This window comes from Sebastes fasciatus, chromosome 16, assembly GCF_043250625.1.
Source record: "Sebastes fasciatus isolate fSebFas1 chromosome 16, fSebFas1.pri, whole genome shotgun sequence".
NCBI classification, from domain to species: domain Eukaryota; kingdom Metazoa; phylum Chordata; class Actinopteri; order Perciformes; family Sebastidae; genus Sebastes; species Sebastes fasciatus.
Genome location: NC_133810.1, coordinates 20323484 through 20345392, shown reverse-complemented (window position 1 = coordinate 20345392; position 21909 = coordinate 20323484). Strand labels below are relative to the sequence as shown.

Sequence of the window (21909 nt, the reverse complement as noted above, 5' to 3'; positions counted from 1 at the left end):
AAATATCCCTTTAAAGTACATTTTGAATATATAGAAAAATGTGCGATTCATTTGCGATTAATCATGGAGAAATCATGCGATAAATTGTGATTCAATATTTCAATCGATTGACAGCCCTAATTATCATATATTATATTATTTGATGTTTTTTGTTTTGTTTTTACAAATGTGACTTGGCTTTATACGTATATCTAAATATGTGTAATAGGGCTAATTATTATAGATTGATATAAACCTTTATTATAAAGATAAATATCTGATGAGACAAGGTATAATTTTAGTATTTTCTTAAAGCAAAATATACAATACTGGTGCTAACTATTGTGGATCATTATAGTATTTGACAGTGATGGTCAGACTAGTAATGAGCCTCGACACATCAATAAAACATCCTCCTCGTTATTGGTCGGCAAAAGTCTTGTACAGTCACGTGACAGAGTAATGACATTAGGCAGCATGGTGAGCCAATGGCCTGCCCCGTCACCTGACCGCTATTTGAATATTGATGCTCCCTCAGCCGCCACATCGGTGCAACTTCTACTGTTGTTATTGTCTGACATTGTCCGACCATCGCTACAGTGGGACATTTATGAAACCAGCCCTGACGACTGAAATGTCCTCACTACTGAAGCCGTTTTCGGTGTGTGAGGGACCGTGCGAGAGCTGCGGTGTGAGGAGAGGATGCCCGAGCTCAGCTCCACATCGGCAGCCTCCATCGCAGCGCCTGGCCGCCGCGGCCGCCGCCCCGGCGGGGCTGGGATCTCTGCCGGCCCACCAGCGCTCGTACGCGGCAAGGAGAAACCTGGCGGCTGCTGCAGTCGGAGGGAGGAAAATCACGCATCCTGGAAAGGCCATCCTTGCAGGTTGATTTTTCAAATATTCATTCAGCTCGCAGATTTCCCCCCTCATAATCGCCTATTGCTTTCTGCACAGCACAGCCTAATCTCAATCTGTCGCCCGTTAAGGCTATCCATGCAGAACTGGGTCAAAACGCAATCAGCCAGCAGTGATGCTACATCACTCCAATCATGTAGTTCTGTATTTGTCACTGAGATCACCTTATTCCTTTGCATTCATCTTATAACATCTATAAAGATGCTGAAATGTTTACACTGCGTATTGAATAGAAGCAAATATAGATTCAGTAGCCCTCAGCTGTTCTTTCCAACTCAATGCAGGCACTACTGTGTAATCACACCACATTAGCATTTATTAAACCTGCAGTAGGCAGAATATTTTTTGCATTATTGGGCAAAAATTCCATAATGACCTTTCAGCATATTGTAATTCAAGTGCACTGAGAGAAAACTAGACTTCTGCACCTCCTCATGGCTCTGTTTTCAGGCTTTAAAACATCTAGACATTGGCCAATCACAGGTCATTTCAGGTCATGCTGAGAGGCACCTGTCAATCACTCGCGAACTGATCAACGGTCAAACTAGGCAGTGCTGATCAAATATGAATCAATATTATGTTACTGTAATGCCTATTTCTCGCCTCAAATGTTTTCAGAATATTATAGTGTAGAATTAGAAAATTTGCTCCGGCTGGCGGGTGGTGCTCGGTATTTCCTCAACCGATCTCAACATGGCCGCCGGGTCACAAACTCTCTCATTTTACAGCTAAACAGTACACTACACGATGTTTCTGAAAACATTTGAGGTGAGAATTAGTCATTACAGTAACAGAATATTGATTAATATTTCATTTTTCAGATTGCCTGTCTCATGCACTACTGTCAGGATATAGTGACCATTTTATAAATCCATCTCATGTTTTTTGATACTGAAATAGAGACGCTATAAGTTCCTCCTACTTCCTGCACATTCAAGTGAGTCAACAAATCTCCACAGCAGTGTTTCTCTCATGTCCTCACTCAGGTGGCATAGCAGGTGGGATAGAGATCTGCATCACCTTCCCCACAGAGTATGTCAAGACCCAGCTGCAGCTAGACGAGAGAGCCAACCCACCGCGATACAGAGGGATCGGTAGGTCACTGGGACTTGTATGACTGCTGCCTGACTACAGGTTTGTGTGCTAGTCTTCTGCTGGGTTACTCACTCCTGGATGCTCTGTGTGTGTGTGTGTATGTGTGTGTGTGCAGGTGACTGTGTGAAGTTGACTGTGCAAGATCACGGGCTCAGAGGGTTGTATCGAGGTCTCAGCTCCCTGCTCTATGGATCAATACCCAAGTCTGCAGTGAGGTGAAGATGAACACATGTTGTATAATAGCTTTTACTTAACAGATTTTATGTAAAAATGCACTTTTATGTAGCAATTAGGGCTGTCTACGATTTAAATATTTAATCGCAATTAATCGCATGATTGTCCATAGTTAATCACGATTAATTGCAACTTAATCCCACATTTTTTATCAGTTCAAAATGTACCTTAAAGGGACTATTTGTAACTTTCAGAAATGCTTGTTAACAGCGACACCTGTGGCCGTTAAGTCAATGAAAGTCAGCATCGGGCTCGCACTTGCTCGCTCTAAATAGACATGAACGAGCACCTCTCAAAACAGTAAGGCGACACACGTCAGCTAAAACCACAATATCACTCTCTATTTCACCTGCTTGGCAGTAATGTTAGCTGACCAGTGAAGGTCCCTCCATGAATCAATGCTGATCCTAGTGTTGGCTTTTCCTGCCTCAGCCTCTGGGCTGAAGCAGGAAAAGAAACCGTGTCGGGGCTCGTTAACGTGGTATGTTATCGTCTCCGAACGGGTGCCGGAGGGAGACACCGGCACCCGGTCGGAGACGATATCATTTCTTGCTGCGGAGCCCCGTCACTTCACAAGACACGGGAAACCTCTGTTGGTCTGGAGGAGCTGCAACATTTATTTCTGCACAAACATTCACTAGATATTCTCAGATCTAAACTAACTCCTCTGCAGTGTGTAGTGAGCGCGCATGCACGTCTAGAGGTGGAGCGAGAACGAGCGCAGCGTGTGAGTGAAGGCAGCGGAGCAGAGACTCCGGTCCTCGAGACCAAAGCTACGGTCTCCCCCACGTACTACGACCGCCGCCAACAACGTTTAACAGACGGGCTTCACTAAATAGAACCAAGAGGTTTTGGTGCTTCCGTTTAGTTTGTGTTGGAGTGTGATGGTACGTGTCCACAGGGAGTCTGAACCGCGTAGCCACACACGAGAGCGCATATGTGAGCGCGCATGGGAAACCGGCCCGGTAGATTTATACGTTTAAAAAGTTACAAACAGTTCCTTTAAAGGGAGATTTGTCAAGTAATTAACACCTTTATCAACATGGGAGTGGGCAAATATGCTTGTTTTATGCAAATGTTTGTATATATTTATTATTGGAAATCAATTAACAACACAAATGACAAATATTGTCCAGAAACCCTCACAGGTACTGCATTTAGCATAGAAAATATGCTCAATTCATAACATGGGAAACTCAAGCCCAACAGGCAACAGCAGCTGTCAGTGTGCTGACTTGAATATTACTTGCCCAAACTGCATGTGATTGTCATAAAGTGGGCATGTCTGTAGAGAGGAGACTCGTGGGTACCCATAGAACCCATTTTCATTCACATATCTTGAGGTCAGAGTTCAAGGGACCCCTTTGAAAATGGCCATGCCAGTTTTTCCTCGCCAAAATTTAGCGCAAGTTTGGAGCGTTATTTACCCTCAAGTTAGTATGACATGGTTGGTACCAATAGATTCCTTAGGTTTTTTAGTTTCATACAACCTCCGGAAGATTGATTGCGTTAATGCGGTAACGAAATTAGTGGCGTTAATACAAATGTGCGTTAACGTGTTAACTTTGACAGCCCTAATAGCAATTAATTTAACAGTTGACTGATGCCAAAGCAGTGACAGTATTTCTTGGTACTTAAGGTAAAGGCAGCGAAATCTGTAGGGCGGCAACTAATGAATATTTTCATTATTGATTAATGTACAGATTATTATCTGAAATTATCAAAATTTGGTAAGAGCTCAAGTTGATCTCATCGAATGTCTTGTTTTGTACAATCAACTCTCCAAAACATTTTTTTTATGTACTATAATGTTAGGGGAAAAAAGTCTATCAACTAACCAATTAATCAGCTTTTATTACTGCTACTTACAAACTACTGACACAATCATTGTTCATTGACCAAATTACTCCAAACAACTGACTCAAACTATTCATTACAGTGGAATCCATCACACAAATGTTCCTCTGTTGTTGGTATATTGCTTCCTATCTTTCACAGGTTTGGCACGTTCGAGATGCTCAGCAACCCGATGCGAGACGCCACAGGTCGGCTGGACAACACGCGGAGCCTCTTGTGTGGTTTAGGAGCAGGCATAGCGGAGGCCATCGTGGTCGTCTGCCCCATGGAGACGCTCAAGGTTGGTGGATGCTGTGACACTTTTCTTTGACTGTAGGAAGCTTTTCATCAAAAATGTTCTGAATGAACAACGGACTGATGAGGTGGTTCTTCCCTTGTCCACCAGGTGAAGATGATCCATGACCAGTGTTCCCTCAGACCTCGCTACAGAGGCTTCTTTCACGGAGTCAGTGAGATTATCAGAGAACAGGGTAAGAGAGCAGCGTGGCTCAAAGTAGCTCCAATGCAAACAGTTTGGAGTATTTGTTGTATCTTTTGTCGTGCTGTCACTTTCTGCCCTGCTCCATTTTATTGGATACTGGTAATAGAGTGCTCTAGGGATGACGTATTTTTGTAGACAAACCAGGAAGTTAGCATCATCCTGGGTTCCCTCGACAAAAACCCTATGGAATATTTCCATTGGGTTTTGGATTATTGCAGAAAATAAGCTCTGTGGCAAAGACACATTTATGATACTTACACGTTTTGTTCAGCAAGATAATTTTCACAAATGAACACCACTTTTATGATTTTTGAGGTGTAAATGCAATCTCCAGAAGTAAAAAGCTAACGTTAGGCTATAAGCGAGTATACACAACGAGGCTGTAAAGGCGGACGAGTCGGCATGATGACGTTTAGCAGTCTCATTTAGCCTCTTTTTAGCAACCGCCTATTTAAAGACACATTAAGGCTTCAGAATTCACAATTCGTGTATTTACTGACATATTTTATGTAGTAGAACAAAACTTTATTTTAGGCATCTAACTAAAAGCCCATTAAAAAAAACCATTGACTTCCAGACGAGGGAACTTGAAGTGCTAAAATGCTAACTCATTTCTGGGTTTTAGGTCTCATTCCTGCTGCACTCTATGATAATGGAATCTATAACTACCAGTATTCATATGTGTGGGTTGTGCTCCATAAAGAAACCTAATCTGTTTGACTCATTTAGGCGTGAGGGGGACGTATCAAGGTCTGACAGCGACTGTGCTGAAACAAGGAACCAATCAGGCCATCCGATTCTATGTGATGAATGCGCTGCGCAATTGGTACAAAGGTAAGAAAGCCTCCCGACAGCAAAACAAAATCCCTGTTTTTGACCAGTCTTCTGTCCAATGGATTGATGCATTCTCCTCATATTTCCTTCAATTCTCCACAAATCCAACTTTTGGATTTGGCCTCTAAGGGGACGACCCTAGACGAGACATGCACCCAATTGTCACGGCGATGTTTGGAGCGACAGCGGGAGCTGCAAGTGTCTTTGGAAATACACCTCTGGATGTGGTGAAGACCAGGATGCAGGTGGGAAAAGCACCCAGTGGTGATTGCATTACTGTCATAATCATGTTTGCCATTTTTAACACACTGATTTCTGTAGGGTTTGGAGGCCTACCGCTATAAAAACACAGTGGACTGTGCTTTCCAGATCTTGAAGCATGAAGGACCACAGGCGTGAGTAACCCTGATCCTGCTTCTGATGCCTGCTGTGTAGTTTTCACTGGGGGTGGGGGAAAAAAAATCGATTCACATACATATCGCGATTTATTTTTTTGCGATTTTGTTGTAGTCTGAGTAACGTGATGTCATATCCGTTCTGTATCCATCAACCAAAACAAACCGCAGCTGGCCGCAGTGAGCTGAAACAAGAAAGTAGAAGACGGCGAAGGGTAGGCGTGGATACAACCTGCACCCTCACATTTTAAATCCACAGTTGTAAACACTACACATACAGTAAAGTATGGAAACACTTTTGGTTTCACACATAGTCAGGAAAAGACATCATGGCTAAAGCTGCATGCTAACTCTATCATGGACAGGAAACGTTCTCGTATTGCGGTAACGTGCGGTCAAGCCAGCCGTCACTCATCTTCGTGGTCAAATTGGCTGAAGCTACAACTGTAGCGCACCCATATACTGACATTTATGATAAATGCATAAAAACGGAGCTGACCATGGATGTATAAAGAGAACGATGCTGACGGTAGGGCTAGCAACGGACTTGGCAAAGTTAGCGGAAGTATACACGTATGACTACGTCCGGTTTTCAAAATAAGGTGTTAACAAAGGTAACTATATACAAAATACATTTATGGAAATAATATTGATTGGAGTATATTCACCAGAAGTATAAAACATTACATGTCCCTTATAAATTAAAAAGAAAATACCACTAATTTGTGAAGGAAATGTCTTTATTCTTTGATTTTTGGGTTGCTAGAAAAAATAATGCCGACAATGACTGATATATTTGACTTCAGGACATCTCTGACAACATACATGTTGAAAATCAAACATTTGTACTGTATTAACTTAGATATTTTCCTAAGTAAAAGTCCCTAGAAGTGTATGATTAAACCTTTTCCCATGGTCTAGTGTTAAAAAAGTTAACAAAAAATAGAGATAAATCTTAATATCTAATCGCAATACTTGTAGAATCGTAATACAAGTATAAAAGTAAAAAGCGACTTAAAAGTCGCAATACATATCGAATCGGCACCCAAGTACCTTGATAGCATAGGAGATAGGTCAATCGTCGCAGCCCTAGTTTTCACTACTGTAGAAAAATCGTCTAACCTCGTCTCCTATTGTGTCCCAGGTTCTACAAAGGAACAGTTCCCAGACTTGGCCGCGTGTGCTTAGACGTGGCCATAGTCTTCGTCATCTATGAGGAGGTGGTCAAACTTCTCAACAACGTGTGGAAGACCCAGTAGACCCGCCAGACGGCGACAGAGGTCCAGAGGGAAGCACAGACCAGTGCCTCATGCTACGCACAACTGAACGCCTCTATTCTAGTTCATACTAGCTCTCTGCAACGCCATGAGCAGATGACACTTCATCATGACCAGTTTCCACTCCGTAACATAAAATAAATGCAGGACGTATCCTAAAAACAGCGATAAAAGAAAGGGGAGGGAGTGGCTGGTCGCACAAAACAGCTCACTTTTGCATTTCTCTTATTTCTCGCTCGTGGTCAGACTTAGGAATCAAGAGGGAACATTTAATTTTAAAAAACAGGAAAAGCTAAAGTCGAATGAAGTGATCAAACGTGTAGACTCAGTTTCTTGAGTCTTATTACCAGAAACATGAGCGTATGTAGAGAAGAAACACATATTAACCAAAGGTTAAAAAAAAAACTTGTGGAGGTTAAAAAAGGGATATTACGTATGTCTAATGTAGCTTTCTAGGACTGTTATGGTACATGTTGTGGAGTGAACACTTTGTAGTGAAACCATAAATGTGTCTTTTGATTCACTGAGTACTTACTATACTGAGCGAAGATGCTACTGGACACAAACGAGCTTGCTGCCGTACTTTAAAATGTCTGTGCAGTACTTCAACACATCTCTGTGTTGTAATTGCATACCTGACTGTGCTCGTGGTGTTGTCACACTAAAACATTCACAGTATTTCCTCGCCGTGTCTTGGTGATGAACTTCAGATACTGTTCATTGTGCATTTCATGCCTGCTGCTGAGTATGGCTGCATGGATCTGGATGTGGCGTCTGTCCCGTTAACGCGCCGACGGTGGCTCGCAAGCTTGTCGAGACAACACAAACTGGTCTGGAGTCAGTACCGCTGTTGCAGATTGTTACAACCTGATACAAGTAGTCAATAAGCACACATTTTAAGGAAACAAATCCATATGTAGCACAATCTTCACATGCAGTCTTAAGAGGAGGAGATGAGGTTAATGAGCTCAGTGTTATATCTTCAACATCCGACAGGTTACTGAGGTTCTCAGTAGGTGGTTGAGTTCTCTTTAGCTGTGTGTAAAAGCTTTATTTGGGAATATTTGACCAATAATGCTTTGTTCAGACCCTCAGTCAGGCTGCCATTTCCAGGCAAGTGCTGATGTGCAGCCTGACATATAAAAAGCCTGACATATAAAAGTGAATAGAGAGCTGCAGGAATGATTCCTAAAACCTGGAAATGAGTTCGCATTTTAGCACTTCCGGTTCCCTCGTTTTGTTCTACGACATAAAATACGTCAGTAAGTGTCCCGCCGGAGAATTTTGAATCTTTTTTTTACGATTTTGAAATTGAATTTTTAATTCCAGAATCTATATATTTGCTTCATTTGAGTCTATTTGGAGGTAGAAGGAAGTTACCCCTTTTATTGTTGTAGTCTGAGTAATGTGATGTCATATCCGTTCAGTATCCTTCAATCAAAACAAACCGCAGCCAGCCGAAACAAGATAGAAGAAAAGGTGGATGGTCCACGTGGATACGACCTGCACCATCACATTTTAAATCCAAAGTGGTAAACACTACACATACAGTAAAGTATGGAAACACTTTTGGTTTCACACATAGTCAGGAAAAGACATCATGGCTAAAGCTGCATGCTAACTCTGTCATGGACAGGAAACGTTATCGTATTGCGGTAACGTGCGGTCAAGCCAGCCGTCACTCTCAGCTACTCTAAGCTACAACTGTAGCGCATCTATACACTGACATTTATGTTCAATGCATTCAAACGGAGCTGACCATGGATGTATACAGAGAACGGAGCTGACTGCAGAGCTAGCGATGGACTTAGCAAAGTTAGCGGAAGTACACACGTATGACTACGTCCGGTTTTCAAAATAAGGTGTTAACAAAAGGAACTGTATATACAAAATACATATATGGAAATAAGATTGATTGGATTATATTCACCAGAAGTATAAAACATTACATATACCTTATGAATTAAAAAGAAAATACCACTAATTTGTGAAGGAAATGTCTATAGTCTTTGATTTTTGGGTTGCTAGAAAAATGCCCGACAATGACTGAAGCCTTTACGTGTCTTTAAAAAGGCGGTTGCTAACAAGTGGCTAAATGAGACTACTAAACATCGTCACGCCGACTGGTCTGCGTGAAAAGTCCCATTGGCTTTTTGTCGAGGGAACCAGGACAATGCTAACTTCCTGGTTGTTGAAAATACTACAATCATGAAGCTCTCTATTCACTTGTACTCGAGATAAGATGACATGTTCCACTATGTAAGCCATATGACTTCAGTGCACTTGAGCCTTCAGTGGATTTCTTGTGCTTATTGATTCACTCATCCAACAGACTGTCCTCTAGTCAAATATTATGTCACTTTATTATTCTTTGTTTACCTCAAGCTTAACCTGCTTCACAAGCCTTTTGTATGCTGATGAAATAGTTAATTAGCCATCTTTGAGTGCAGTCATTCTTGTTTAATAGTGTTTATATATTTTGAACGACAAGTAAGGGATAATGTACAGTGAGCCGGGTTTATTTCACAACATGACCCGCTAGCTGTACATTATCCCACTTATTACACGGCTACTTACTTAAAAAAATCTGTAATTTGACACAAAAACGGTCCGCCAGAATCCGACAACAGAACAGCGTCCATAGCAATGGTCTGTTATACATAGCAACGGTCTGCTATATATAACAACAGTCTGCCATGAAGAAATAACAGACCTTAGAACGCCGTGATTGACCAATCAGAATCCAGTTTTCAACAAAGCCGTGTAATAAAAAGGGGACAGTAGATATGCCAGAGGCTCAATAACATAAGTGACCAGTATTTAAGCAAGGCTTGGTTTTGATCGACCTAGTTGCACCACATGAGCCTTGCACAGAAGCCTTTTACTCCTCTTTGCCAAACTACTTCAGTAGAATCTCCAATGTAATATCCCTGATAGGAGCAAATCTTTATTACAATATAAACCAAGAGCAACAGAATATTGTTTAACTTTTATGTCTCTGCTGTTTTGTTTAAATGAACTAAAACACATTCTGACTATATAGAGTCTTTGTATTTATGCTTTGCTGCATTCATAAAGAGGACAACAGAATGTGTACTTCATTTTACAGCATATCAAGTATGATCAGAGGATCCTGTTGGGCAGAGTGAAGAATTTGTGTGAAATATGTTGGTGTGACATCAGAAAAAATGTTAAAAACCATCAGTATGATATACATGATCAGATGTGGAAACCTCTGAAGAAACACATTTAGACATAACATGATGGTTTCACTGGTTTCAATAAACTGATTGATTAACCTGATCTGTGTGACTCTGGAAATGTGTGTTAAGACTAGGGCTGTCAAGGTTAACGCAATAATAACACGTTAACCCAAATTTGTTTTAACACCACTAATTTCTTCAACGCATTAACGTAATCGATCTTTCAGAGGTTGTAGCGGGCTCAGTTTTAAAGCTAGAGTGAAGATACTGGTATATGAAATTACAAAACCTAAGGAATCCATTGGTACCATGTCATAGTAGTTTGTCGTGGAGGAGGTTAAAGTGGCAGTAGGAAGTATATTTTTTGCATCATTGGGCAAAAATTCCATAATAACCTTTCAGCATATTGTAATTCAAGTGTTCTGAGAGATAACTAGACTTCTGCACCTCCTCATGGCTCTGTTTACAGGCTTTAAAAAATCTTTGACCAATCACAGATCAGTTCATTGAGAGAGCTCCTACTGGCTGTGCTCCGGTCATGTGACCGGAACTTGGCGTTCCTTCACCAGATTTCACAATGGCGGCGGCGTCACAAACTTTCGAATTTTACAGCTAAACCGTACACTACAAGATGATTCTGAAAACATTTGAGGCGAGAAATAGGCATTAACGTAACATAATATTGATTCATATTTGATCAGCGCTGCCTAGTTTGACCGTTTGGTCGGAGTTCGCGAATGATTGACAGCCGGCTGTCATAGACGGCAGCTGGACAGCAGACCTCAGATCAGCTTTTACTGCCTGTTTTCCTCTGGTCTGTAAAATCTGGCAGATGCCATTAGGAGCACCAGAGGACAAAGAGGCACATGATTTTTTCAGGTTACCTGTTTCATGTAGTACTGTCGATATAGTGAGCGTTTTATAAAAATAACTTTTTTAAAAATATTTGCTCCAATCTCACCTACTTCAGCTTTAAATAACAATCCAAACTTGTGCTAAATTTTGGCGAGGAAAAACTGTCAAGGCCATTTTCAAAGTGGTCCCTTGACCATTTTTTTCCTCCTTCACTTTTAGATCACCACCTCCAGCATTTGCTCAAGGATTTGCAATCAACACCTAATTTAAAGCTGCTTCTTTAGACAGCCGGAACGTGAGGGTAATGCAGAATAATGTAATACAATTTCCCTGGTTTTGTCTGACAAGGTAAAAGTTGTGATGTAAATATTTATTTATATCAAAATATTCACAAAGCCAGAAAACAAATACAGAAAATAAAACAGGTTATTTTTACTGTAATAGTGAACCTGGTTTTCCTCAGTGGGATGGAGAATCAGAGAGATCAGAGCTGCTGACACTTGGCGTCACCGCAGCGGCAGAAAAATCAGCCGGGTGAGGCTTTGCTGACCGCAGGAAAGAGGAGATTAAAGGCTGAAGGTGCAGGACGAGCGCCGTTGGCTTTAACATCACAGAGGAAGGTATTAAATGCTCCCACCTGTTGCCTCGCTGGTCCACCTGCAGTATATAGTTCATCTAGTAACGTTTATTTTTAATCTCTCAACGTATGCATCTCATTCCATTTCTTGTGACTATATTCTGTATTCAGAAATTGAAGTTATATATTCATTTATAAATACATAACATTGTTTGTGGTTTCAGCATGTGGGCGTGGCACTCTAATGAGACTCAAGATCTTTACATGTCAGGGCCCCTGATGTGCACAAAACAATATGTACATGAATGGAAACCGTTTTGATTTGAGATGCTAACACTGACTACAGTGTAACTGTAAATTATCTCAATTGATGGAAATTATGAGGATTATAATCTCTGCCATTTTAATTTCCCACTCCGCTAAACACCTTTACAGTGTTAATATTCACACATGGGTTTCAAACCTGGAGAGGGCATTTGCATCATGACTAGGTTAGAGGTTCTAGACACAATGCCATTGTTGACAGGATTAGGTAGTCTAGCCACCTTTGCTCCAGCTACCAGGCTTCTTGATAGTAGAAGATGTGAAATCCTCTGCCAGAGTCAGGAAGGGGAACAGAGGTGAGGTTATCTTCTCCATCTGGAATTACAACACAGGAACAAAGGGTTATGTGTGAGGAAACATAGGTAATTAATAGGACTGTCAACGTTAAAGCGATAATAACGTGTTAACTCCACTAATTTCTTTAACGCATTAACACAATCGATCTTTTGGAGGTTATAAGTTTTAAAGGCTAGTGAAGATATTGGCATCATATGAAACTATAAAACCATGTCATACTAGCATGTCGCGAAGGAGGCTAAATAACACTACGAACTTGTGCAATATTTTGGCGGGGAAATACTGTCATGGCCATTTTCAAAAGGGTTCTTTGACCTCTGACATCAAGATGTTTGAATGAAAATGGGTTCTTTGGGTACCCACATGTCTCCCCTTTACAGAGAAGCCTACTTTATGATAATCGCATGCAGTTGGGGGCAAGTCATAGTCAAGTCAGCACACTGACAGCTGTTGTTGCCTGTTGGGCTGCAGTTTGCCATGTTATGATTTGAGCATATTTTTATGCTAAATGCAGTACCTGTGAGGGTTTCTTGACAATATTTGTCATTATTTTGTGTTGTTTATTGATTTCCAATATAAATATATAGTATACATACATTTGCATAAAGCAGCATATTTGCCCATTCCCATGTAGATAAGAGTATTAAATACTTGACAAATCTCCCTTTAAGGTACATTTGAACAGATAGAAAATGTGCAAATAATTTGCGATTTTGCCTGATTAAATATTTGAATCGATTGACAGCCCTAATATTTAACTAACTGACAAAAATATAAATATGGTTTCTCAGCATCTCACTCACATTCTGAGACATTTGTCTTTACCGCCACTGGCCACTCTTTGTCCATCAGGACTCCAGTCCACTGCATAAACCTACACACACAAGTAACAAGGCATTAGAAATTTAAAAAAAAAAAAAAAATCACACTCAATACACAACTATCAGGATTTTCACCTCATCAGCGTGGCCGGGCAGGTCCATGTTCAGCTTCCCAGTCTTGATGTCCCAAACTTTAAGTGTGCTGTCGCTGCTGCCACTGACCAGCAGCCTGCTGTCCGCCGACCACGCCACTTGATACACAGATCCCACATGGCCACGCAGGGACATTAGGTACCTTTGGGAATGGACAATCAGGCAGAGACATAATTACTCAGTAACACACACACAAATCTTGTGCCTACAGCATCATCACCTGGACAACAGCAGTATTACACAGATTCATTCATGATGAGAGATTTTCTTACTTTCCAGTGCGTCCGTCCCAGATTTTAATGGACTTGTCGAATGAGGCAGAGGCGAGGAGCCTGGTGTCTGGGGAGAAGAGCACTTCGTTGACCAGAGCGCTGTGGCCGGTCATCCTGGCCAGAGGCTTCTTGTCTTCTGCAGGGTTCCACAGGAACAAGGTGAAATCATCTGAGCCAGACACCAAGCGCTCTGGAGCTGAACCCTGCAGCACCACAACAGGAGTAAGGGTACTGATATAAAGGACTTGCAGGCTTGAACACATCAGTACAGACAACAAACAGGACTTACCCTAACTTTATTATATCTCTGCAAAGCCTTCTCCTTCAGCTCTTCCACTGGGGGAAAGAAAAATGTTTGAAATCATAAAAGCCAGAAAGCCACTTCTTCAAAGAGTAGTAACACTAGCACTGTTTCCTAAAGGAAAGTTATATGATCCTTACATGATCCAGTGAGGTCCTGGGGGTTGACCGTGGCAGTTGCAGGTTCAAAAGCTCCAGTGCGCAGGACGTAGTCTGTGCTGAGAGCCAGGGTGTTCACCCAGTGGGCGTGACCTTGCAGAGTCCTGCACTGGACACCCTATACCCACAAATAGAAGAAAACACACATTAAGGCCCTGATCAGACCTGGTATTAACATTTGTCCTGATTGATCGGATCACAAGTGGACTGCTCTAAGTACAGGTGTGATTGCACTCAAGACACATTGAGGACGCATTGAGATCCAGTCACTCAGACCACATTCAGAGGTGTCCTGGGCCACATATGGCCACATTCTTTTAGCAGTGTGTTCGCGAATGTGTGTGCTGACACCCGCCCGCCCGCTTGCTCTCTCTCATCCCCAGCTCTAAAGCTCTGTCTCTACTGTTGCCTGGCAAAGGCAAAAGTGTCAACGGAACAGAGGTACCGGAGACTGCTGGTACAATAACCTTTTATTTTAATGTTAATAAAATGTACCCAAAATCACGAATATGTAGGATATTGCTACCGACATTCACGTAATATTAAGTCACAACATCTGCTGTATTTTTACTACATGTTTATTGCATATAGAGCGAGGAAGTGAGATCCGATCACAAGTGGTCACTCACAACGCATGTGGAGATGCATTTTAATGCCAGGTATGAACAGACGTACTTAAAGCTGTCACCTTATGGTCTATTCACTTAGGACGCATGTTAATGCCAGGTCTGAAACCGGGCCTAAGTCTTGCTTTGACACACAGATGTCCCCCCCTCTCATTCAACTCATTCTGTCCGTGGGGACATTTAAAAACGTGTCACACATGCTTACATCTTTGGCTCTCCAGACTTTGACCGTTCTGTCCTGGGAAGAAGTGTAGAGAAGTCCATCTCCTCCCCACTTCACACAGGTGACTGACTGAGTGTGTCCAGTCAGGATCTTCTCACAGCGTCCCAACACAGTGTCCCAGACACGTATTGAACCGTCTTTAGAGCTACTGGCTAAGTACCGACACTCTGGGTTACTGAAAGGGAGAAGAGGCGGATCAGACGAACAGTAAATCAGGACAGAATGCTTAAAAACAATGTGCCCTAATTCAAAATCAAGTATAAGCTCTAGAGTCCTGACGTCATGTCCTGCCTTACACTAGCTTTTGTAACCCAATGCAATCTCTCATTGAGCATTTCTTTCATTGTTTTTTCTGAAAAGATAAAACATATTCAAGGGGTTTACTGCCCATATTCATAGACAAATCAGCATCCACTACAGCACTTGCTATTACAATGGCAGTGCAGGCACTTTGGTTACTGTAACTTGCGTTGTATTCAAATCAAAGAATGTATATTGCTAAGAAGTTAAAGTCAATTGTTCAGTCCATTGCAACATCAGCGCCCAGCAGTAAAGCTACACCTTCGCCATTTTGGACTGAAAGCGGTTACCGGACGCCAGTAAAACGTCCACCTAAAAAGTGCTGTCCAAAAGTAAAACAAAGTTATTTTTATTCTATTGTCATAATTTGAATGTGTATACCGAAATGACCTGTGTTGAACAATAAAAATATTATAAATATGCATACACTGATCAGCCATAACATTATGACCATTATGTTTTCTTTTACATCATGTGGATGGCAACGATTTGGAGGTGTGACTTTGCCTCAAAATTCTCCAGATCTCAATCCAATTGAGCATCTGTGGGATGTGCTGGACAAACAAGTCCGATCCATGGAGAACCCACCTCGCAACCTACAGGACTTAAAGGATGTGCTACTGACGGCTTGATGCCAGATTCCACAGCATACCTTCAGAGGTCTAGTGGAGTCCATGCCTCGACAGGTAAGGGCTGTTTTGGCAGCAAAAGGGGGACCTACTCAATATTAGGCAGGTGGTCATAATGTTATGGCTGATCGGTGTGCTATTATAAGTCGCCTCGAAAACTATTGGAACAGCGAGGCCAATTCCTTTATTTTTGCTGTAGACTGAAAACATTTAGGTTTGACATCAAAAGATGAATATGAGACAAGAAATCGGGATTTCAGCTTCTATTTCCAGGTATGTAAATCTAGATCTGTTACACAACTTAGAAGATAGCATTGTTTGTAATGGAGCACCAAATTTGTAGGTGAGCAAAGCAGAGGAACAGATAGACTTAAAATAGATTAAAGTGAATAATACTTAATATTTAGATGCAAATCCTTTGCTTGCAAAAACTGCATCAAGCCTGCAACCCATTGACATCACCAAACTTTTGCATTCTTCTTTTGTGATGTTTTTCCAGGCTTTCACCGCAGCCTCTTTCAGTTGTTTGTTACGGGGGGTTCTCCCTTCAGTCTCCTTTTTAGCAGGTAAAATGCATGCTCAATAGGGTTTAAGTCTGGAGATTGAGTCTGAACTCCTTGTTGTTTTGGCAGTCTGTTTTGGGTCGTTGTCTTGCTGCATGATGAAGGATCTCCCGATCAGTTTGGTTGCATCTCCCTTTAAATTGGCAGACAAAATGTTTCTGTAGACTTCTGAGTTCACTTTGTTGCTGCCATCATGTGTTACATTATCAATGAAGATCAATGAGCCCGTCCCAGAAGAAACCATGCAAGCCCAAGCCATGACATTGTGTTTCACAGATGAGCTTGTGAGTTTGGGATCATGAGCAGATTCTTTCTTTCTCCACACATTAGCCTTCCCATCACTTTGGTAAAGGTTAATCTTTGTCTCATCAGTCCATAAAACTTTGTCCCACAACTTTTGAACCTCGTCTCTGTACTTCTTGGTAAATTCCAATCTGGCCTTCCTATTCTTATTGCAAATGAAGTTTGCATCTTCTGGTGTAGCCTCTGTACTTTTGTTCCCGAAGTCTTCTGCGAACGGTGGATTGTGATACCTTCACTCCTGCACTCTGGAGGTTGTTGGTGATGTCACTGACAGTTGTTTTAGGGTGTTTCTTTACAGCTCTCACAATGTTTCTGTCATCAACTGCTGATGTTTATCTTGGTCTACCGGTTCAACGCCTGTTGCTCAGTACACCAGTGGTTTCTTTCTTCTTGAGGACATTCCAAATGGTTGTACTGGCTATGACCAATGTTTGTGCAATGGCTCTGATTGATTTTCCATCTTCTCTCCGCTTTAAAATTGCTTGCTTTTCTCCCATAAACAGCTCTCTGGTCTTCATGTTGGTTACACCTTTTTAATTATAAATGCAGTCTGCACAGGCAAAACCCAAAGCTGAAACTGAGTAGACATTCAGTGCTATTTATTGTTTGAATAATCAATGTAATAGGACATCACTGGGCAACAAAAAACACCTGTCAGTCACATGTTCCAATAATCTTGCTCACTGGAAAAATGGGTGGGTTCAAACAAAGGTGCTATCTTCTAAGTTTTTTACCAGATCTAGATGTAAATACTTTGAAATAGAAGCTGACATCCTGATCTCTTGTCTCATATTAATTTTTTTATGTCAAACCCAAATGTTTTCAGTGTACAGCAAAAATAAAGGAATTTTCCTCGCTGTTCTAATAGTTTTCGAGGGGACTGTAACTATTTACGTACTTATTTATTAAACTTTTTTGCCCGGCTGCTTCCCAGAGGAGCATAAAGTGAGCGATGGACATAAATGGAAGTTAGAAAAATCCAGCACACAGATTTTGTGAGCCATCTCAATCTTTGTCATGTCAAGACCTCCAAAATAGATGTCCAATAGACCACAGACCATGTATGTACGTATAAGAGGTTTAGCCCTGTGCTTTTGCCCTGCGTGTTAGTAAATAGCCTACAACTACATTCAATTCTGTTTATGTCATGCTACTAGCACTTCTAGCTACTGGCCGATAGCCGGTTGTTTGGGAACAGAGACGTTAATACATCCACCACGGTACAGGCTTACAGCAAACAGCCCATGGGTGTATTATAAGATAATGAAAGTGATGAATTACAGCCAATATATTCATTATTACAGCCGCATACAGCTAGCAGGAACATGGGAGAAACGGATATGTCATATGAGCGTGCAGGGCGGTGCAGTCCTGTCTGATGCATGTTTATTATGCAGAGGAAAATAACCATGGATTCAGCTATTAGTTCATTTTACAACTTTCAGGACATAATTATTTAAATGAGGGCTATTTAAGTGTTCGCACTGGGAAGTTGATTACATTTTTGATGTATTAGTATTTTTGATGATTACTGATTTACAGACGTCTCTTTATGCATCTATGGCCACAGACTCATTGGCATTTTCAGTCCAAAATGGCGGCAGCACTACCGCAGTACCATCTAGCGGCGTTGTCAAAAAAGCACCAGAGTTTTGCCTCTTTGCTTCTAGCAAGCACAAGACCAGGACCCTGAAACTAAAGCAGCTAAATTCGGCCATTTCACTGAAAAGGCCCACAGTTGTTTAATTTTACAGTTTCACAAGTAAAATATATCAGTGCGGAAGCTGCATCTGAATGGGATTTTAAGCCAGCAGTAAAATAGGTGGCAATTTACAGAAATGAGAAAGTGATGAGTAGAGTGCTCACAGGTGGAGAGGTTCCCAGCTGAGCCAAGTGATCCATTTGGTGTGTCCGGTCAAAGTCTTCCCCATCTGTGTACCCGTCACTGGATCCCATAGACAGATCTACAGAAACAGCACCACAACAAAACAAAAATAAATATGAAATGTTCAGGGGATACATCCTAAGACATGCTGTATGTGTGTTGGAAGTTCACCTGACTGTTCTTGCAACCTGAAGCCAGCTTCTTGCCATCGGGTGACCAGGCGATGCTCAGTACCCAATGAGTGTGTCCTTCAATAAAGCAGAATACAGCACAATGGTGTCTACAGACATTATCAATCACTTGTATCTTGAATCACAGCAGACCACGCAGCTTTGTAGCAGTGAGGTTTTATTTTTTATACCTCTGGCAGTGTGGTGGGGCGTCTCAGTCGTCAAGTCCCAAAAACGCACTGTGGTATCACCTGAACCGCTGGCCAGATATCTGAAACAAACAAGGACAATTGAATTAACAATTGTTGTCATGTCTAAATCTACCAATGGGTGTCTTCAGAACATAAATGATAGTTTCATCCTTCTAACTGTTTTTAAATTACGAGGACTCTTGGATAAATCAGAGTACAAACAAGCATGACAAACAGGCTGCTGTTTATTCTGCATTAGAGATGTCTGGTTCACACTACATGACTTTAGCCCTGATTTTCCGCTCCCCAACAAAAGCCCCAGATCAGAGGCAAATCGGTGTTGCTCTAGAATCATGTGTGAACTGCTCAAAAGCGCGAGCAGAGAGGCTCGTCCATGCTCGCCGATGCCTCACAGACACATTCCAGATATCTAGCATGCTAAATATCTGGACCTGTCGGGGACTCCGGCCACAAACTCCAGACAATGAGAGCTCGAGACATGGGTTGGGGGAAACCTGGGGAGGAGGGGTCGCCTGTAACAATAGGAACTTACTGTATGTGCTGCATTTGCAACACGGAGCAAAGTTGTTGATGGCCTAGAGGAATAAATAGTATAAAAAGAGTGTGGAAACTGGTGGAAACAGGCTATTTTGTGAACACATGCCAACAACAACATCAGCAATGTGTCTCGCGTATGGTATTATACAGCGTATTTCTTGCGTATGTTTTCATGACAAAACGTAGTTTGGAGACCTCATCGGGGATTCCTCCCAGTGAAAGATCTTGTAGTGTGTGACCCCTGTCGCCGGTCAGTCGTGTAGTGTGAAAACCACAATAACTAAAGACGATTAAAGACTCCTGATTACAAGACAGCAAGTTGTGTAGTGTTAACAGTTTAGCGATCTGATGATTTTGAAAGTCGTGTAGTGTGAACTTGGCTTTACTCACTTGCCGGTGGGACTGAAAGCAGTTGAGATGACAGCTTCTGTGTGTCCCTGTAGCGTGCTGGTACAGCGGGCCACAGCTCGAACCCTGAACACAGCCTGAGGCTGGTACACCACTGGCAGAACCTGCTCTGTCTCGACCCCAAGAGCCTGCACACACAACCCGAGACTGGACACCACCTCAGCCTCTCCACGCACAAAAAATGCCAGTGGCACTAGCTCCTCCTGCAGTGGATAAAAGCAAAAAACAGATATGTACAGCCTAATCACAACTTGAATTATCCAGATGTGTTATATATAGGCAGCTGGTTACCTTCTGTAGCAGTGCATTGCAAACGAGCTGTAGTTTGTCTGGGGTGATGTCTAAAGGCACATCAAAAGGTGAACCCAGAACCTCTCCCTCTTCATCCTGAAACTGGATCAACAGCCGCTCCACGTCCTCACTCGTCATCATCAGTTTTGGATCTAAACCGAAAAAAACAATATGCTTTATATTAATGGAGGTATAATCTTATATGTTAATAGAATTTAAGTAAATACTGTAAATAAATAACGCTTATAGACAGCTGCCAATATGTTTAGATTATTCTTAATGCTTGAGAGATCTCTTAATGGCAGTTCCCTGCTGTCAAACCCAAACGTTCACACAGAGAAGTTCACACAGAGATGTTGTCATGAATGCAACATTATTACGTTAGCTAGCTAAGCTACGTGACACAATATCCATTATGTTATTTCATTCATTTAGAAAACAGGACAATGAACAACATATTGTAGGGCCACGATTAACATCGTTATTACAACGATTTTGTTAAAATTAACTGTTTAGCTAGTGGTTTACTTTTAGCTAACCAATCTCAACTATGCTGTCCACCAAGAAAGCTAACACCGCTAGCTTGCTGTTAGCTAACATTTTGGACACCTAATTCCTTTAAGCAGCGACCACAGGGCAGTAAGATAACCGTCATTTGTTTAGACAACATTGTCTAGTTTTATACGACATCAAATTGGCACGAACATGTGCTTAAAGTTTACCTTTAGCGAGGTAGCGATGTGTTCAAACTCCCCACGTGTATATCACCAGAGAGCCTTTACAGGAGAAATACTCCACGAAGCCGCAGTTGTCATGTCAGTGAACGGATTCCCGCAATGAATTATGGGAAATGGGAGGAACCGTCTTCATCTTTGGTTGGTTGCCGTGCTACTTTACTCATCTTCACTTTTATTATATTTCTGTAAATTCTGTGCTCGACGTCAACTTTCAGGTTCCACAATTAGTCTTTCCACCACACAATAATTTAGTGTTAATAGTGTTTCATTAAAATAGCAAATTATTCTTATTATTCTTATTATTACTATTATAAAAATGTATACATAAAAAATATTTATAAAAATATTTGGTAATTGAGTTTTTACAATTCTTGCTATGTATTATTGGACCCATATGTCATTGGGTGAAATTGGGTAAAATCATTTTTATAAATATTATAAATTATTTATAAAAACAATAATGATACTTATGATGAATAAATAATGATGATGATGTGACAAGTAATATATTATTAATAATAGCAACAATAACTATTATTATTATTATTATTTTATTAATATTATTTATTATAAAATATAAATTAAAAACATTTATACAAATATTTGGTAATTGAGTTTTCAAAATTCTTGCTATGGATTATTGGACCCATGTGTCTTTGGTTGAAATAAGTTTTTATAAATATGATAAAATATTTATAAAAATAATAATGATAATGATAATTATGATGAATTAATATTATTATTATTATTAATATTATGGTTTCTAAATAAACTGAATAAAGAACATATACTGTTACATTTACATTTTTCTGTTCTATTCTATTCTTACACACACGCACACCATCAACGTAGGACCATAAAGTCATACCTGCCTATTACTTCCCATATGAACCTGACATATTTTGAGTTCCTTTATAACAGTATTGGCTTATCCCAGTGTAGCAGCATAGATGGTAAGATAAAATGGTTAATGACTTGCAAATGGATGGATGGTTCT

General features: G+C 41.0%; 2 protein-coding genes across 5 annotated transcripts; one reads left to right on the top strand and one right to left on the bottom strand.

The window, feature by feature from the left end:
- Positions 1–463: 463 nt before the first annotated feature.
- On the top strand, positions 464–7076 carry slc25a1a (solute carrier family 25 member 1a). Of its 3 annotated transcripts, XM_074610630.1 has the most exons (10): positions 464–863; positions 1881–1988; positions 2105–2204; positions 4222–4360; positions 4466–4550; positions 5291–5395; positions 5525–5640; positions 5717–5790; positions 5906–6005; positions 6935–7061. In XM_074610630.1, exons 1-10 carry the CDS (start codon positions 506–508, stop codon positions 7004–7006), a joined length of 1257 nt encoding a protein of 418 aa, XP_074466731.1. In that variant the 5' UTR covers positions 464–505; the 3' UTR covers positions 7007–7061. The 3 variants fall into 3 exon arrangements, with proteins under 3 accessions (XP_074466731.1, XP_074466732.1, XP_074466733.1); XM_074610631.1 differs by lacking the exon at positions 5906–6005 and having other exon boundaries at positions 6935–7076; XM_074610632.1 differs by lacking the exon at positions 2105–2204.
- A 4404-nt stretch (positions 7077–11480) lies between these two features.
- nle1 (notchless homolog 1 (Drosophila)) lies at positions 11481–21056 on the bottom strand. 2 transcript variants are annotated; one of them, XR_012590272.1, is made up of 14 exons: positions 20898–21056; positions 20176–20327; positions 19867–20087; positions 18919–18998; positions 18729–18805; positions 18539–18636; positions 14860–15052; positions 14011–14146; positions 13859–13905; positions 13570–13772; positions 13280–13439; positions 13127–13197; positions 12248–12341; positions 11481–11670 (listed from the first exon to the last, which is right to left on the bottom strand). XR_012590272.1 is itself a non-coding variant. In XM_074610629.1 (13 exons), the coding sequence occupies exons 2-13, from the start codon at positions 20314–20316 to the stop codon at positions 12329–12331; spliced, it is 1440 nt and encodes a 479-aa protein (XP_074466730.1). In that variant the 5' UTR covers positions 20317–20327; positions 20898–21056; the 3' UTR covers positions 11481–12328. The 2 variants fall into 2 exon arrangements, 1 of the variants encoding a protein (XP_074466730.1); XM_074610629.1 differs by having other exon boundaries at positions 11481–12341.
- Between the last annotated feature and the right edge of the window lie 853 nt (positions 21057–21909).